We start from the raw sequence: 17,067 nt of genomic DNA on the forward strand, positions 1-17,067 counted from the left end.
GACACACAGCTTTGTATTTCAAAAACTAGAGCATGTTGAGCTACAATTCTTTCTAAAAAACTCATAATAGAATAATGAAGAATAAAGCTTACAGAATTGCATCACCAAAAGAAAATTGCAATCAGTAAACAAAATTTATGTGCATCAATCATGAGAATAGGTATGGAATATATGCAGAATTTATTGGCAAGCCACTCTATCTGGATACAAGATATAAAAGCCCACAAGGGACATTAATGGCTAAAAATTCGCAGCTAACTTTCAACTTCTAAATGACATAAAATATTAGAATGAAGGATATGTGAACTTCCAATCCCCCTGCAAATATACTGAAATGACCCACATCATCATCAGTATACAAGGTGTGCAATATAAAATTGCAAAAGCTTCTCTTTTTGTTGGATGAGCAACCAAGAAATATTTATCAGGAACATCTTGAGCAATACATGATCAACATATTGAAGAACATTGAAATTCACAAGCAAATTATTCTGAGCATACTACTGAAATTCAGGTTGATCACATCCTTAATGAGAAATGCTGCAATGACAGTAAACAATGCAAGCATAACTAATTGGAAACCGACAACATAAGGTATTCCAGAATACATTATAGAAGGCATCCAAGGGAAATACTATTTGCTATGTACATTTATGACCATTCTACTAGAGTTGTCCAGAGTTACTGTTATGTGAACCATCCATGGAATTCGTTGAGTAAAATAGTTAATCTCTACATATTCCAGTTGTTCTCTCTATGCATTATTGCAGAAACCTTTTTTCAGCAATTGTATTTAACAACTTTAGTAACCTTGAAGATCAATTTCTTAGATCTCAATTATAAATGAAAAAAATGCATAATTGTCATTCATATAAAGAGTTGGCCATCCTCAGAAGATAAGTTTAAAGTGCTTGTTTAACTATTTAGCATTATATTAGTAGATGTGGAAAGTAAGGAGACACATTTTTTTTATTTCCTTGTGTGCTAAATAACATATTTGTTCACATGGGGTAGCATGCTAAGTGAGATTGTTCTTGGGGGAAAACTCCAAGTATATGCATGCTTGAATTCTAAATCACAAGGTTCGAATTTGAAAACGAGTTCGTCAATCATGGAAAATTCGGCCAGAAAAAAACTTTGGAAAAAGATCGACATTAAATTTAACTTATATAAACTTATTTATTTTTAAATATAAGTAATATATCCACAAAATTCCCAAAATAGTTTGACATTGCTAAATAATTAAACTAAATAACTCAATATTATATCAAAATAAAATATTATTATTATAAATAGCATTATTATATTAAATATCATAAAATTCAGATGAAGTTTAGAGAGGGTAAAAATTCGCTGAAATCCGAACTTCATGGATAAAATTTAGCGAATCCTGTGACTTTGCTTGAACCAAAGTACCATTGAGATGAATGACTTCCCAAGAGACCCTAGTGGTTCACCACTTAAGTATCACATAGATGCAATGAGTGCTAAGAGGACCATTCATGCTCATGATGGTTCCTTGTGAATACTTATAAGGGTCAATGAGTTTTACTCGAAAATTATTCAGCTCAATCCCGATTAATGATCAGATAATTTTGTACACTGAAAATACCATGTAATGTATTTGTATTAGTTTTCTCATTAAATAGATGTGTAAGTATGAAAGTCAATAAATAGGGCCCCGAGATTAAAATCTACTAGCTCAAACTATAAAAATAGAAATATTTCTAGAAACTGAACCTTGAGGCATTGTTCCTAGGAAATAAACAACTTGCTCCCCTTATATTGTTTTGCTGGAGGCAAATTTAAACCATCTAAGGGTAGACAGACATGGTAACTAGTTTACTACTTGATGAGTAAATTTTAAATGTCATCATCAAACAGTTATTTAAGAACATTACTTGCTCATATCCTATATTTTGAATGTTATCTTAACCTACAAAGAAATCCTCATTTGTAAGTGAACAAAAGTTCAATTGATTACATAACACAAGCAACAATGGTATCAATATTTGGACAGGAGTACAATTTTAGCTCAACTAATCGTTTTGAATACTTAAGTTACGTGTGACAACTTATGCTGAATTCAAACACAACCGCCACAATATTGCAAAATGAGTTCCAAAACTTGCAAATGGAACCCTCTTGCAATCTCCCCACTAAACAAAAAAGCACAAGTGAGGAGTTTGTTCTCACCTTAGAAAAATTGAAACCAGTAGTTCCATTACAGCATGAATAAATTTCAAACACTTTTCTAGCAAAATGCAGGTCAGGATAGAAAAACATATCAAAACTGTATCAATGATTGTCTGTCTGGAGGAGCCACACACTGCCACAGTGAGGTATAAGCAGGGATCTCAGTTGCAATAATTCCAATGGAAGAAAGGCGACGCCCGTATTCCTGAAGTCATATTTAATCATAATAAAATGCAAATAAAAAAAAATTAAATGAATAAGATGAAATACACAAGTGCAAAACTGCAAATGCATGATGTAAAACATTGCATAGAAATTCATTGCTCAATGAAAACAGTCACAGAAATGAATATACTTGTTAAAATGCATTACACCAGATAAACTCTAGATTCAGAATGAAATGTTCAGATTTCAAACATATGGGCATGGTCCAGCTCTTTTAAGAAGCATTTATTTGAGAAATAAGGAAAAAGAAGCTCCAAATAAAATAGAAATTAAATGAGAACACTATTCACTGTGCATCATGCAATAGTGTCGATGACCAGAAACCTCAAAGTCATAAACATTGCATTATTCTTATTCAAGCTGTTAATCATCTCAAGAAGAAAAGCAATGCGAATAAGGCCATGAAGAGTCTCAATGGGTTTTGGAATTATAATCGGTTGAGGGCAACAGATGTTACGTCAGTTACCGGATTTGTGCATCGACCCCCATCTCCGGATGCAGATGCCTCCAGGCATAGATTCAGAGTTGGGATGCATCCAGATGAGCACAGGAAGAACATCCACTTCCTGTGCGCATCCGGGAGATTTCAAAACTAGTATATACACTTGATGTTTCATTTATAAAAATCACGTTCAGCATGGAGGTCAACCTGTCGATGAACTTGGAGATGACAGCAAATAGGGACCATAATACTTATTGATTCAAGCTTGAAATGGTTCAATGGATGAATAGCAGTCTGGACATGGCTATCACTGGTGCCAGGAAGCTGCAGCATACTCAGGACATGAATGCAGGCTTCATAGTGAAAAAATAGTTATAGCTGCACTCAGCAGACTGATGTGGAGCTTGGAAGTGCCTAGGGAAGGTGTTGGTGAGGATCTAAACCTGCAGGAGCAGTCATCTATACCCACTATTCATTGTGGGAGTTAATATTAGCATCTCAATATGTCTGGGCAATTCATAAGGTTCTAACTACATATTGTGGTTCTTGCTGTCAATAAACTAATGAATATTTATTAATGTTATTCCTGACAGCAGAAAAAGCATCTCTGTCTTTTCCTTGCATGCCTTAGATGTATGAGAAAGCACTATTCCAAATTTAAATTTTTTTCAGCCAATAATGTCACAGAGTTTTAATATTATCAAATGATTTAATTCTGTATATTTCTTTAATATTTTTGTATATATATAGACACGCACACATTCCCAAATGCATCCAACCTCCCGCCCCCCCAAAAAAAAATAAAAAATAAATAAATCATGTATCCATGTACCAGGTTCTCGTACCAGCATTCACATCCAGATATGAACCAATAACTTAGACTTTTAGTGATATAAGATGAGGAAGCACCATGAAACCATACTATTAGGCTTTAGGACAACTTTCCAGAATAATCATAACACAATCTAAACACAACTATTAAATGCCCATCACACAGCATTAGCAAGGAACTGAAGTCCCAAATAAATCAGTCAACTCTCCAGAAAAATCATAACACAATAAAGACACAACTATTCAGTGCCCATCATACAGCAAGGAACTGAAGACCCAAATAAATCAAACTTTTAAATTTCTAAAAAGTGCAAATGTCAATGGCAGAAGTAATAAGTTGACGGTAGCTTACAATGAATGACAGAGTGATCATAAGCCAGGCTAGAGGACACAGAAATCACAGATGCTTCCCATCAAAATGATGGTTCAAAATACATTATAGAGTGACATAATTTGAAACTGAAAATAAACTTTACAGGGGAAACAACGGCACATTACATATAACACAATTATTTAACCTGAAAAACCATTCAGGAAAAACCTAGCTAAAATAGCATTCCCTTACTGTATCAACCCAAACATTGAGTAAGAAATTTCTTCATCTGTGATTATTTATGTGCATGTCACCACAATTAATTTATTAAATGCTAAATGAAATTTCAATAAAATGGCTACAAACCATATGCAGAAAAAACATCTTTAAATAGAGCCCAGAAAATTATAGAGTACAGATCTATAAAGGTGTTAAATGTGCAAATATACAACAAATCCAACAAAATTTCCATTCGTTGGAATGCTTTGCATGGAGGTGATATATACATAGATTAGCTGCCAAGTGTAGCTATCTGTATTGACTTCTTGCATCAAGAATACTTTTCAGTACTAACATTATCCAAGGTATCAACATTATCCAGCAACATCTTTAATCTTCAACTGTGTCTCTGAAAAAATGATATTGCACATTAATATGCTCCATCTAAGCATGATAAGAAGGTTCTTTGCAAAGCAATGGTACTTTGACTGTCATAGTCTAAGTGACCAGTTCGGATGTGGATGCAGATGCGGCTACGAGAACCTGGTAAGGGATACGTGGAATTTTTGTTTATTTTTTTTTTTTTTGGGGGGGGGGGGTTGGATACATTTGGGTACCTTTATCTATACAGGATTAAATCACTTTATAGTATGATACTTCGTCATTGATCAATGCCAAATTCAAAAATAAATACTAAATGTCAATTGATACTTTGAAAATATTCAAATAAGCCTATATATATCTACGTCTATAACTTGAAAGGATGCGAAGTTTTATAACGAGTTGCGTATAACTATTAACTAATGAATTACTATTCTAAACAATAGTAATCTAACATTGGTGTTAATACTTTCCAAATAATATTATTCGCAGCTAACATGAATGATCGTTGTGATGTGAAAACCTGTATTGAATTCTCTTTAGAAAGTAACATTCAGCCAATCATGAAGTCTGAATTCTAGAGTGGGTGAAATTATTATTGCAAGGCCAGAATAAGATTTATGCAGTTGAGTGTTGGGATTATACATTTGAATTCGGAGCTCTAAACAATAATATTGATTAAACAAATTAAATAAACATCTCTTAAACCTAACCTTCGAGAGTTGCCTCTTTGCCTGCTCCCAGTACATATGGCGTATGGAATATATATTCAATGAGATTAATCATTAATATAATGTCAATAAATACGAAAGCCTGTGGACTGTATAATTAAAGACATTGTTTACTTCCTTCTGCAGCGAATCTGCATCTGCACCCAATGTCTGAGCTGTGTTTCCGGTAACTTAGGTCACAGTATATCTTAACATTAAACAACAAAGTTTTGTGGACACAGATATGGATACAGATACAGGTACAACCATTTATGAAATTCCCAAAAAATGGATACAGCTGGATATGACAATCAGAAGAAACCCATACACATATTTAACACAATCTTCTTATGTTTCAGGGTAAGCACCAGGTAGGTGCAAACTAGTTTATGTGTGCATGTACCACTGCACTGTAAGTGCGCAAGCGCACCCAAAGCTCAACCAAGGTGCTCGATGTGCATCCATAGCAAACCCACGCGGGACCCTCCAAAAGTGCCCAAAAACTCATAAAAAAAATATTTAATTTTGCTTTTTTCTTGTCTGAACACTTAAAAAGCCCTTTATGAGGCCATTCAACCTAAAAAGTGTCATTTTGTTTCTTCTTTTTCTCTCAACTCATTTAGCCTCCATTTTAGCATTTCAAAGGGCAAGTAGATTTTTTCAAAGGTAGTCATTGGTGATGTGTTAAATAGCTTCCACAAAGGAGATTTAAGCGTCTAAAGTAAGCATTCAACTGTATTCTTTAGTCCTTTAAAAGTGCTTTTTTAATATTTTGATGAATTTTTCATGTTTTTTTCTAAAAAAATTAAAGGAAACAAGTTTACCTTTGTTATGATGTTTTGTAAATTTCTTTACACTTGTATGCTTATATTTATTTTCTTTTTTCTAATTTAAAATTACATAATCTTTTATGATAACAAAAAAGTAGATTGCAAATTTTTCAATATAATTTTTAATGTTAATTAATGGATCGTATTTGCTGATCATCGAGTTTACAAACCATTCTAAGGTACTTGAATACGCGAAAGATTGAATGAAAGATGCCATAGGATTGAATAGCTGACGCAGAAGTAGTGATTGGAGTGATCGGCAGAAGCAAACTGTTTTTAAATTTAAAAAAGTGCGTGCACAAACTGTCAACAACTTGCAAAAGTGAAGGCAAACTTTCATTATCCCAGAAAACCCTAATTGAGAACATTTGGCAGTCAGTAACCATCGTTACCAGGTGCAAGGTATTTGGAGTGAGAAGTAGAGAAGCATAGCTCAGAGCATAGAAATTCAGCCCTCGAAGCACCGTATTCTTTAGTTCTTTAATAGTGCTTTTTTAATATTTTGATGAATTTGTTCATGTTTTTTTCTAAAAAATTAAAGGAAACAAGTTTACCTTTGTTATGATGTTTTCTAAATTCCTTTGCAATTGTATGCTTGTATTTATTTTCTTTTTTCTAATTTAAATTACATAATCTTTTATGATAACAAAAAGTAGATTGCAATTTTTTCAATATAATTTTTAATATTAATTAATTGATTGTATTTGCTGATCATCGAGTTTACAGACCATTCTAAGGTACCTGAATATGCGAAAGATCGAACAAAAGATGCCATAGGATTGAATAGCTGACACAGAAGTAGTGACTGGGGTGATCAGCAGAAGCAAATTGTTTTTAAATTTTAAAAAATGCGCACACAAACTGTCAACAACTTGCAAAAGTGAAGGCAAACTTTCATTATCCCAGAAAACCCTAATTGAGAACATTTGGCACTCAGTAACCATCATTCCCAGGTGCAAGGTATTTGGAGTGAGAAATAGAGAAGCAAAGCTCAGAGCATAGAAATTCTGCCCTCGAAGCACTGCCCAAACTTCAAAGCTGCCTTCCTATTACTTGAAAGATTCAGATTCACAATCAAAACTGCCGAGGTGTAAACGTAAAACTCTAGTCAATTTTCTGAGATCCACTCCTGTAATTCGGATCCTTTGGACCACAGTTTTTCCATGAATCTGCATATATGAGCATGTTCCAGAAAATAAGTTTCTTGTCGTCATTGATTCTGATACTGATTTCAGGGGCAAAGGCATAATTTTTGAAAAAGAAAATATTGCCCTGCTTTAAACGCCTTCCATTTTGAGCAGAGTCCGGGCTTTCCAGATTGCCTTTTCTTAAACATCAGGAGGCATTCCGTCAGACAAGGGTTTGAATTCAATAATTTCATTTATTTACAAATACTGTCAAACAAGGATGCCGAATGCTCTCTTCAAGCGGCCATATTTTCATCAATACCTGCTTGCTAGCGATCAGGAACATGCAGTTACACATCTCTGGCTCTACATTCAACACCAAATCTGCCAAGATCTGAAATTTGAAATCTGAGTAATGCATTGTCGAGAAAAAAGAGATGTTTACTTAAGTATAAAGATCTTGCCCAAAGCACCCTACCTTCAACGATAAGAAATTCTCTAAAGTTTTGTCCGGCAATCAGCTTTCTCTCCTTGATTTTTGATCATCTTTTGGTTTTGTTTTAGGTTAAAAATTACCAAATTGTTCTTTTTCAGAAGATGATATTATCTTTACATAGTAAAGTGTTCTAGAGAATTTTTGTGGAATCTAATAAGTTACTATAGCTCTGTCATTTGATTTGCGGAAATTCAAGTTTTTGATGTTTTATTGGCAAAAATTTATGCTTTTATTAATTAGAACTAATACTGTCAAACAAGGATGCCGAATGCTCTCTTCGAGCGGCCATAATTTCATTAATACCCGCTTGCTAGCGATCGGGAACATGCAGTTACACATCTCTGCCTCTACATTCAACACCAAATCTGCCAAGATCTGAAATTTGAAAGCTGAGTAATGCATTGTTGAAAAAAAAGAGATCTTTACTTAAGTATAAAGATCTTGCCCGAAGCACCCTACCTTCAACAATAAGAAATTCTCTAAAGTTTTGTCCGGCAATCAGCTTTCTCTCCTTGATTTTTAATCATCTTTTGGTTTTGTTTTAGGTTAAAAATTACCAAATTGTTCTTTTTCAGAACATGATATTATCTTTACATAGTAGAGTGTTCTAGAGAATTTTTGTGGAATCTAATAAGTTACTATAGCTCTGTCATTTGATTTGCGGAAATTGAAGTTTTTGATGTTTTATTGGCACAAATTTATGCTTTTATTAAAACTAAAAATTAATTAGAACTAAAAATGGCAAATTCTTTCTCTAATTTTCCACAGTAGTGAAGACAATGCGCTCATTTTTGGCAAACAAAATATGCTCTACCCTTCTATCATTCCATGAAACTACTTGCGAAGAACAAGGAATCTGAGGAAGGATGGATAGAGGTCCAGTCCTGTAAACCTAAGAAGGATAGATCAAATCACTTTGGAGGGCAAAAACTTAGACCTCTTGCTAGGTTCCCTAAAAATAATGGAAGGCGGCATCCAAATCAATCTAATGCCTTTAGCCCCCTTCAGAAGATTGATCCAACAAAATTTGATTCTCATCTGACCCGATCATATAGATCAGACAAAAGAAAGTACTCCCCATCTCAGGGATCTCCAACAGCTTTGAATCATATCAAGGAAGCAAACTAAATGGATCATGAAGTGATATACCTATCAGAACATGAGATTAATTATGTCCAAAGAAGATGCCAAAATCGAGGACTTTTTGCCTGATGGGCAGGCCCTGGTATGGAGGTATGTTCTTTTGCTAACTGGCTTTAAAATCTTCTTGGAAAACACATCAACCTAAAAATTATGGAAAATGATTTTATATATGTGGCTTGTGAAAGTTTAGATCTAAGAAATAAGCTCATATACGGGGAAACCCTAGTTCTGAATGATTACACTGTAAATGGAGCCCATTCTTTGATCCAAAAAAATCAGCAAAATTTGAAGTAGAAAAAGCAATCCTTCTTCCTAATCTCCCGATTGAACTTCTAGTTAAAGATACACTCAGACTAATAGGCAGAAAATTAGGATTATATGTAGGGATGGTAGAACCTAGTATTGCTTACTTTAGTCCAATTAATATAGTTAGAATAGATGTTAATGTAGTTGAATTCAAAACCCTAGATATTAATGTAAATGGTAAAATTATCTTTGTCAATCCAAGACTTGTCAAGGGTCTTTTCAGAGTAGAACCAGTTTCGATGGTTTCTCCGCCTCAAGACGACTGTCTTCAGGATCTTCTGGCAAATTTTCCAAACATCCAAATCTCCCTAAATGAGAAAGGTGGGGGTTTTTCGATCCACTTAGGGGAGGAGATGGAGGAAGGACAGATCAAGGATTGCCCTTCTTGCCTCAAATCGGTAATCATTAATCCAAGTAATGTTGAGGGAGGTTTCCTTCTGCCGAGAACTACTCTTCAAGTCACTCCTTCCAAGGAAGTAGTTCGATTTGATCAAAAAGTAGAGGAAGAGGAGTTTGTTTCCAAAAATCTGGACCAAACAAAGGAAGATCCAAGTGAAACCCCAAAACAAAAAGAAGTAGAAGTCAGTATGTTAATAGAGGCTCTAAACAATATGGCAGTGGATGATCTAATGAATCAATTTTTGGATGAGATTTGCGATGAGGAGGTGAAGTTGCAGAAATATATTTTAATCTCTAAAATTATGGAAATGAACCTCAAGGATGAAGAAATAGTCTCTAATGTTGATAAGGAAATAATAGATTTTGAGATGAATGAAAAAATATAGTAGGATAACTTGGCACCTTTAGGTTTAAGACTTTCCCTCCTAGGCAAAGGAGCTCCAAATTGTGCAAAAGTAATGAAGAAGCGCAGTTGGAAATCCTTGCAAGAGTTAAGATCTAAAGATGGGGTAGCAAAAGGTCAGGTTAAACTTACCGATATTCTTTATGCAGGGAAGGGGAAGATCCTTCCCATAGCACCATAAATATCATTACATGGAATGTTAGGGGCCTCAACGCCCCTAACAAATAGCAACTCCTAAAGCGCTGCATCTCTAATACTAAGGCTGACATATTTCTTCTTCAGGAAACTAAACTAAATAGTGAAGTAATGGGTAAATTTAAGAGATCTCTAGGTTGGAGGGAGGTAAGAAACTCCCTAGCAAAAGGAGCTTCAAGTGGGCTTGCTTTGTTATGGGATCCACGGTACGTCTCTATCTCGTCTTTGGAATTTCATAGAAATTGGATCCGAGGGTCAGTAAAGGGTATAAGATCTAATTTTTAATATAAGCTTTTTAATATCTATGGTCCAATCAACAACAAAGAGAAGTCAAGGCTATGGATGGAATTGGAAGAAAGTCTTAGTGTAGAACAAGATGGTCTATCCATTATTGGAGGAGATTTTAATGCTATCCTTCGTCCCTCAGAGAAATGAGGTGGCAACAATTCTCTTTCTTTGGCATCAAAGGAGTTTTCTGATTGGGTTAACAGGCTAGGTTTGATGGAAGTGGCAGGTTCAAATAATACCTTTACCTGGAATAATAAAAGGAAAGGATTCAGCAATATCGCAAAAAGATTAGATAGGTTTCTTATTTATGGGGACTTATCTTCAATACCTATCTCATTCCACTCTGAAGTTAAACCAGTATCAGGATCAGACCACTACCCTATCGAGTTGAAGGTTATAGAGGATAAACACCCTAGTAATTGTCCTTTCAGATTTGAGCAAATGTGGCTCAAAGATGAAAATTGTCTTGAACAAATAAAACAATGGTGGGAGGAAACAGAGGTCTCAAGCTGCAAACTGTTCCAAGTATTGAGTAAGCTGAAAATAATCAAGCGAAAACTAAAGGAGTGGAACTCAAAATTCTTCAAGAACATCTTTGAGGACAAATTAACTTTCGAGGGAAAATTGGCATTCCTTAATAATGAAGCTAAGTTACCAGTTCAGGTTCAATTCCAAGTTCAATGTTCGAGAACCAGTTCTCAAGTTCGTCAAAAATTTGGAAAGGGGTTTGGGTTTGTTTGGGTTTGTTAGTACAAAACATATAAAAATTATAAAAAAGTATACATGTATATATACATGTTTATGAAGTATGAGTTAGAATTAGAATGTAGCATATTAGCATAAACACATTTAAATAACAAAAACACCATAAACTTGTAATCGTAGTGATCCTACCATCATATAGTCATAGTGCTCATACCATATTTTTTATTTTTTAAGCATAATAGAATTAAAAGTCTCTCGTCTTAATATGGGAGGGTTTGTGGATGAATTAAGCTATAATATCCTCAAAAAAAGAATAGATAAACCACACAATTGTCCTTAATCTTTCGAATGAATGTAGTTAAATCTGAGTTCTCTTTTTGACAAACTTGCTTCAAACTTATAAATATCATACAAAAATAGCATATAACAAAGATAACATATTTTAAGTTTAACAGATGGTTTGCTTTAAGTTCCAAGATAGAGCAGATGACAAAGAAAAGGATTCTAGAGTTCTAGAGTTTACTCAACGAAATAAACATGCATGCATTACAATCAATAGGGTAAGATCAATAACCAAAATCGGAAATTTCAATAACTGATATTGGATGCCTAAGAGTATTTGTAACTTGTAAGCATTCATTTATTTTTCAATTGGGAATGCTTGAATCTTTAACACAATGTTCAAACAAGAGACATTTAATTTTGTTTTGCTAAAAAAGCACTTTTTTGTCGTCCGCGGGACTCAAACAGCCTGTGGTTCGAACTTGGTTCAATTTTTTTGGCCTGGTTCACCCGGGTTCGAACTTGATTCGAACCAGATCGAACCAGCAAGCAAACATTGGAACCCTGGTTGAACCAAGATCAAAGCAGACCATAGCTTTGAACCAGTTCGAACTTTTGTAGGTCCAGGGAGGGTGGGAGGGACCCGTGCAACTTAGTAATGAAGTTATGGAGCATGGAATGGAGGAAAATCAGTAGCTAGAAGAGAAAAAAAAAATGCAGCAATATGAAGTTCTCTCCAAACAAGAGCTTTTTTGGAGGCAAAAATCGAAAGAGGTGTGATTGGAGGCAGGGAAAAACAATACTAAGTTTTTCATAACAGTTCCAAATAGAGAAGGACAATCAATCGAATTACATTTGTCAAAGGGAGGGATGGAAACATTAAGAATCATCCTGGGGAGATAAGCTTGGAGGTAGTCTCTTACTTCGAAGATATCTACAATGGTGGGGTTAGTTCTAACTTGCTTGCCCAACAAAATGTTTTGTCCAACATCCCAAAACTAGCATCCAGGGAACAAAACGATCTTCTTCTACAGAAGATATCTAAGTCAGAAGTAGAGTCAGCTCTTAAACAAATGCATCCAGATAAATCAGTAGGGCCAGATGGATTCCTTATCTTCTTTCAGAAATGTTGGAACTTCATTGGGGATGATATTACTAAGGCTCTAGAAGGAGTTAGGAACTTGAGCAAATTGCTTCGCGAAGTTAATAACACTTTTATTGACCTTATTCCTAAAAAGGAAAATGTGGATTCATTTAATGACCTTAGAACTATTGCCCTATGTAATACTCTTTATAAGCTCTTTACCAAGATTTTAGCCTCTAGGCTTCAAAAGATTCTATCCAACCTCATTAGCGAGGAGCAAACAGGTTTTGTCCTTGGAAAATCAATATATGATGGTATCATTACAGCTCAGGAAGCGATTCATTCTGTTCAGAACAAATGATCCCCTAGTATGCACATTAAGTTAGATATTAGTAAGGCATATGATAGGGTAGATTGGCGTTTCTTAAATATCTAGAAACATATGCCTTCTCAAAACAATGGATAAAATTAGTCTTCGAATGTATCTCAACCCCAAAGATGTCTATTCTAGTAAATAGCACCATGATAGGTTTTTTCAGTATTTCTCAGGGTCTCAAACAAGGGGACCCAATCTCTCCATTCCTCTTTATTCTGATGACAGATGTATTAGGAAGGTCAATTTCTTGGGCTAGTGCCCTAGGGTGAATTAAAGGGATTGTGATATCTAGTGACCATGATCCTACTACTCATCAACATTTTGTAGATGATACCATGTTATATAAGTAAAGGTCAATAATGAGGCTTTAGCTTTTAAAAGTATCTTAAATAAATACACTGAGGCATCAGGGCAAATGATTAACAAAGACAAATTGGAAATTTTCTTCTTTAATGCTAACCCTAACACAGAACAACTAATATGTACTACCCTTGATTTTAAAAAGGGCACTCTGCCCTTTAAATATTTACGCCTTCCCCAAAACTCTGGCCATAATATATCAAAGCTTTGGGACCCTCTCATAGAGAAACTAAAAGAGAGAATGGCTGGTTGGAAAGGTAAGTGGCTATCCTCAGTAGGGAGGAAAACCATGGTTTCTTCAGTCTTGTCAGCTTAGCCTATTTTTCAGCTCTCTTGCATGGATCTTCCCAATAGTAAACTAAGTATCATTAATGGTTGTCTTAGGTCATTTTTTTGGCAAGGATGTTGCAAAGAAAAGAAAGTTATCCCTCCTCTCTTGGGACCAAGTCTGTAGACCTAAAGAAGTAGGAGGGGCAGGCATAAAAGATATCAAATTTCAAGGGATAGCTTTGGGAGCAAGGTTAATTTGGTGAATGATCAAATTCCCCTACCTAAAATGTGTCAAAATGCTGATTCATAAATACCTTTCATCCCCAAATCCGGTTAATTTTTTCTAGAGGCTCATTCTCCTAAACGAACAAGGTTTTGGAATTTCCTATTGAAATGCAAACATATTATACATGATAATTTGTCATGGAATCTAGGGGACAGTAGGGATGCTTTATTCTAGACAGACTCATGGGGAGGATATAAGCCCCTTGATCTTTATCCTTCACTCCATCTGTCCAAATTTTATTTGGAATCAAAATGGGGATCTAAGGTTAGGGATTATGTGAATTTTGAGGACAACGGGATGAACTGGAAATGGAAAGATTTAGATTCTCATATTCTACTAGAAGATAAAAATCTCCTCCAATCAATTCTTCGTTCAAGGAAAATTTCCTTCAGAGGAGGGAAGGATTCCCTCATCTAGGCTAGAAGTAATAATGAGGAGTATACTTCTAAACTAGGTTACAGGTTTTTAGAATCTCCTCAAGGTTTTTCTGAAAGCATTCTTCCTCTTAGATTATTTTGGGATAAGTTTTGTCTCCCTAAGGTAGGATTCTTTTCTTGGATAGTCCTTCACCAAAGGACCCTCACTGCAAAGAGATTAAGTTAGTTTGGATTTCAAGGTCCAACTAGATTTCCATTATGTGAAGTTGAGGAAGAAACTGTAGATCATCTCTTCCTTCATTGCTCTTATTCAACTATTTGCTGGCAATGGCTTTGCTCTCATTTAGGCCTGATGACAGCCTTCTCTAACTCCACACTCAGTATGCTGATGTCTTGGCCTCTCTCAAGGTCAGATAGTATATTTCACAACCTTTGGATCTCCTCCCCTTCCATAGTTCTTTGGGAACTAAGGAAGGAGAGGAATAGAAGAAATTTTCAAGAAAGCAAGATATCGATTAATAAGCTTATTAACAAAATAGAAATTTCACTTATAGAGTTAACAAATAATAGATTGCTTAATTCTAAAATCAAACAAGCTAGGATGACTTATTGGGATGAAAAAATGTGTGGATGATGGACTGGGTTAAAAATCGCGCCCTTTCTGGGAAAAGGGGTAGATGAAGGTAAATCTTCAAGGGAAGAAAGTCTATGGGAAATTCCAAAAAAAGTTAAATTATGATGTAGCATCAAGAGGCAACCTAGGTAAAGCTAGCATAGGATGTTGCATTCACAATGAAAAAGAAGAGGAAATTGCCAATAGCAAAGTACATTGGAGAAGCTACTAATAACTGGGCAGAGATTTATGCTTTAGTAGGACTCTTGTTATGCAAACATTTGGGAATAAATAAGTTAGAAATAGAAGGAGACTCGGCCATAATTATAAATGCTCTTAGGAGAGGAGCTCTTTCTAACTAGAAGCTAGATGCAAAACTCTCAACAGCTTTAGAACTATGCAAAGCCTTCAACAAAATAATAATTAACCACATTTAACAGGAAGGGAATAAGAGAGCAGGCGGGCAAGCTAATATGGGAATTGATAAACAAATTAAATAAAGTATTAATCTTCACTTCAGTCCCCTTTAGAAATTATTATCTAAAATAGATTTATTGATAACTTGACATTCTTTCGATATCCTCAGAAGTGTTTAAATTATTTTCCTTTTTTAAGTAATCAATTCCCTTTGAAAGCTCTTAAATCAGTTTCTTATGTTTATTTTGTGTTTCATTCTATTTTCAATTTAATATATATTGTTTTCGTGATGTCTATCTTTCTAGGATCTCAATGTCTTTAGCAGATTTATGTCTTTCTTATGATTCTCTAACCTCCTAGCAAGTAGTATAGAGTTTTGTTGGTTGTTTATCTATGCTATTTCAGGTCACACAAATAGAAGGGATAACTAAGGAATTAAGGAATCTTCAAAGGTTTTGATGGACAAAGGGCAATATTAACAGACTAATGCCCATCTTTGTCCTCTCAATATTCCTTGAGTGGGGTTGTATAACTAGTTTTTTATTAATATATGGCTTCGGCCACTTGCGTATCAAAAATAAATAAAAAAGTAGATTGCAAGAATGCTTAGTAGTCAATATTCAGTGAGTGTGGAAGGAACCAAAAGATCCTAAATTCATAAAGGATCTTCTTTATGGAGACATAACACAAGGATTGAACAACTTCCAAGGGGTGGGGAATATATTTGGAAGTGTAATTTGTGTAATATACAATTTAATAGCTCATATTTTTGAGTGAAACGTCACTCTATGGGCCCTTTAGGAAAGGGATTGGAATGTGTGCAAGCTCAATCCAGAAGGGGTTGTTTGTCGTAGAAATAGTGGCATTCACAAGACAATAAGATGCTAATAAAATGGTTGCAAGAGGAAAACAAAGAACTTATCTTTTCTCAAAGAAAAAAACAATGAATTTATCCATTGATATAATAGAAGCCTCCCAACATTTGTTCTTGCATATACTAATTGAAGATGAAGTAGAAATTACCCCTACAAAAGAGGTCCATTGGAGAAAGCATTAGAAATGGAATCATGAGATGTTGCTGAACAAAATATTGCATGATGCAAGTATGACAATGGTCTTCCATTTAACTTGGTGAGAACACCATATTGGGAGGAAATGGTGTTGACAATCAACAGTGCACAACTTGGCTTCACAAGTCTTAGGTATGGAAAGTTGTGTTCCACCTTATTAGGAAGAGACAAGAATTCTATAAAGGCCTTATTGAAACCAATCAAAGATTCTTAAGTAGAATCAGCAATTTCTATTGTTTTTTATGGATAAAATGATTGCAAAACCATCCACTGATAAATGGTATTGCGGTGTCCCCAAAACGGAAGTGTTTTTTAGGGTGGTTGATTGTGGGGAGCAAATCAAAGATGTAGAGTTCATTTCTCGAAACCTCCTTGATTCCATCGAGATGTGGTACATGAGATTGTGATCCAAGTTCTTATGGGCAATGCAAGATACACATGTTTTGGTTGACCAAAGATACGAGAACACTTTTTGGACACCATGCACTGTAAACTTCCTCAATTTGGTGATGCAAGCAATTGACGCTAAAATAAAGTGGGTGAAAAAAATATACCAAGAGGATGAGGAGATTCAAATGTTTGTGACAAACCACCAAATGTCACAAGCAATTTTCAATACTTTATCAAGATCGGAATTTTTTATGTGTGATTTACATATTTTTAACATATTGTGAACATGATCTTAGGTTGCCAAGACCTGATTTGCATTTACAACTTTCGAAG

General features: G+C 34.9%; 1 protein-coding gene across 1 annotated transcript in view; it reads right to left on the minus strand.

Annotated features, from left to right (window-relative positions):
* Window positions 1–1,953: 1,953 nt before the first annotated feature.
* LOC149565394 (oligomeric golgi complex subunit-like protein) overlaps window positions 1,954–17,067 on the minus strand; it is a 122,532-nt gene continuing 107,418 nt past the window's right edge. The window contains exon 12 of the mRNA XM_089818900.1: window positions 1,954–2,401. Within this exon, the coding sequence (XP_089675026.1) occupies window positions 2,288–2,401 (114 nt within the window). The 3' untranslated portion in view covers window positions 1,954–2,287. The remainder of the gene's footprint in view (window positions 2,402–17,067) is intronic.

Source organism: Cupressus sempervirens, chromosome 3 (genome assembly GCF_028749045.1).
Source record: "Cupressus sempervirens isolate cs-2001-9-10 chromosome 3, ASM2874904v1, whole genome shotgun sequence".
NCBI lineage: Eukaryota > Viridiplantae > Streptophyta > Pinopsida > Cupressales > Cupressaceae > Cupressus > Cupressus sempervirens.